This window comes from Pteropus alecto, unplaced genomic scaffold, assembly GCF_000325575.1.
Source record: "Pteropus alecto unplaced genomic scaffold, ASM32557v1 scaffold194, whole genome shotgun sequence".
Lineage (NCBI taxonomy): Eukaryota > Metazoa > Chordata > Mammalia > Chiroptera > Pteropodidae > Pteropus > Pteropus alecto.
The window spans coordinates 1,773,874-1,776,289 of record NW_006436281.1 but is presented as its reverse complement, the minus strand read 5'-3'; the positions used below and the strand labels follow the sequence as shown (position 1 = coordinate 1,776,289).

General features: G+C 58.5%; 2 protein-coding genes across 2 annotated transcripts in view; one reads left to right on the top strand and one right to left on the bottom strand.

Moving 5' to 3' along the window:
* Positions 1-1,229, top strand: part of PGLYRP1 (peptidoglycan recognition protein 1) — a 2,580-nt gene extending 1,351 nt beyond the window's left edge. Inside the window, exons 2-3 of the mRNA XM_025046715.1 lie at positions 239-490; positions 1,051-1,229. Coding sequence (XP_024902483.1) covers positions 239-490; positions 1,051-1,229 — 431 coding nt within the window. The remainder of the gene's footprint in view (positions 1-238; positions 491-1,050) is intronic.
* A 578-nt stretch (positions 1,230-1,807) lies between these two features.
* Positions 1,808-2,416, bottom strand: part of CCDC61 (coiled-coil domain containing 61) — an 18,183-nt gene continuing 17,574 nt past the window's right edge. Inside the window, exons 12-13 of the mRNA XM_015589279.2 lie at positions 2,244-2,322; positions 1,808-2,105 (exon numbers count right to left, since the gene is read on the bottom strand). Coding sequence (XP_015444765.2) covers positions 2,008-2,105; positions 2,244-2,322 — 177 coding nt within the window. The 3' untranslated portion in view covers positions 1,808-2,007. The remainder of the gene's footprint in view (positions 2,106-2,243; positions 2,323-2,416) is intronic.

Here is a 2,416-nt window from a genome sequence, read left to right as displayed (position 1 = left end):
AGGCCATGGAGACAGGGGTGGGGGATGCTAGCATGGCCATTCCTCCTCTCCCTCATCCACGTAAATAACACATTTCCAGTCTCCGACTCTTCTTCCAAAGCGTCTCGGAAACACTCCACCTCTCTGATTCTCTAGCTATAGGATGGGGGCAGGGTCGCTGCGAGGACGAAGAAGGTGATATAGAGCTGTGCTTGGAACGGCAGGGGCCACTGTCATTGCAGTTGTTGAGGGAGAACAGGGGACACGGAGGGTGTGAGGACACTGCGTGTGACAGGAACAAAGGCAGGGGTGCGTGGAGGAGGGGGAGGGGTCCTCTCCCGGGAGGCTCTCCCTCACTCATCACCCTCCCGCTCCCCCCACCCCCACCGCTTCCTGATCAGAGAAGACGGGATCGTGTATGACGACCGGGGCTGGACCGGCAAGGGGGACCACTCAGGGACAAGCTGGAACCTCAAATCCATCGGCATCACCTTCATGGGCAACACCATGGGTGAAGGACTGTCCAGCCAGTCAGGATCGGGAGCTGACACGGGCCTCGGGGACAGCACAGAACGCTGTGTGGTCATTGGGAGACTGCCACCTACAAGCTCTGTGACCTCGCGCAAATGACTCTGCTTTTCCGAGTTTCGTTTCCCCGCTCGGGTAATAACCATTTCAACCACACAGTTCGGATGAGGATTACTTCATCTATAGGAAAGTTCCTCTGCCAGCCCATGGCACCAAGCAGTGCTTGGTAATAGCATTGCTGTGGGTAGGACCCAAAGGCCTAGGGGAAAGGGAGAATGAGCAATCACGATGACAGCTGGCATTTGCCATACCAGGCTTTATATAAAGCATATGATCCCATATCCCTGTGGCAGGGACCACTAGTCTCTCCTTTCACAGATGAGGAAACTGAGGCACAGAGCAGTTAAGTCAGTGCTAGGGAACAGCAGAGCGGGATCTGGGCCCTGGCAGGCCAGCTGGGAGGACACAGTTGGGACTACTGCCCCATACTTCCCCTGCCCTCTGAGGAAGCCCTCACTCAACACCTGCCTCAGCCCCACCCAGAGTGGACACCCCCACCCTGGGCAATCATGGCGGCCGAGAGTCTGCTGGCTGGTGGTGTGGCTAAAGGCATCCTGCACCCCAACGATGAGGTCAAAGGACACCGGAACATGCAGCAGATGCTCTCGCCAGGAGATCGGCTGTTTGAAATCATCCAGACGTGGCCACGACACCGCACGTGAGGCCCTATCTGCACCCCGTCAGAAACCCATACCCCCCAATAAAGGTCAACTCCGACTAGGCTCCCGCGTCCCGCCCGCCGCAAACCTTCCTCCCACCGAGACCCCGGCTGTACCCCGCCTCCCAGCGCTGTTCCAGCTGGTGCTCAGAACCCAGAGGCCTTGACTCTGAACCAAGACCCCAGACATCCCAGCTCAGAAGCAATGTCACAGCTCAGAACCCAGAGGTCTCAGGTCGGAACACAGGAATCGGTACCAAGCCAGCCCAGATGTCACCGACAGCAGCTTCAGGGTCCTCCTAGGCAGCGAACCATGCTGTGAGACACCCCTCTCCACCATATAGCCAGAGACTTCCTGTGCAGAATCTCGACTCGGACCCCTCTGGGGACAGGCTGCTCACTACTACCCCACAGTTCCCCCCTTACACTGCTTTAGAGTATGGGAGTTTTTCTTAAGCCTGAACCCCAACCTGTCCCCCAATCACCAACATGCCCGGAAATGCACACAGGTGCCAACTACAGTCTCCCCCAATTCTCACATCCTCCCCCTTCACCCCCACTCTTCAGTCATCACCTGAGGGATTCCAAGGGCAAATATATTTATTTACAAAATACACAGACCCTCCCAGCACGCAATGCCTGGGAGAGCGGGAGGGGCCAGGGCCTCACACACCTGAGACCCCAGAGCACCAGAAGGGGCGGGGCTGGAAGCATGCCAGCCCCGCCCCCACCCAAATCCAAAGGTGGGTAGGGGATGGAGGGGCAGTGCTCCCTCTCCAAGGTCACGACCGCGTGTCCAGTCGGTTCATGTATTCCTGCAAGGCCTTCAGACGGGCGTCTATTTCGGCCATGTCTGCCGCCTGGTGGTCGGAGCTGTATTCTGTGAGAGCGGGCATGGGTGTGGAGGGCTGTGAGGGGCCTGAAGCTGCTCGGAGCTCCGGGGCCTATTTGCTGCCCTCAGTACCACCCCAGCGGACTCCGGGGCAGGCGAGGGGGAGATGTGGAGTCCCAGGCTCACCTTTGATGGGTCCCCAGCCCCCAGAACTGGCCAGGTATCTCTGAGAGCGGCCGCGTTCCACGGGGGTGAACTTCTGCAGCTGGGGGAGGCACGAAAGGGGTCAGGCACCCTCCCTCTATTCCTGCTCCCCAAATCCCACTGCAACTTCTGAACCTGAGAACCTCAGAAAAAAA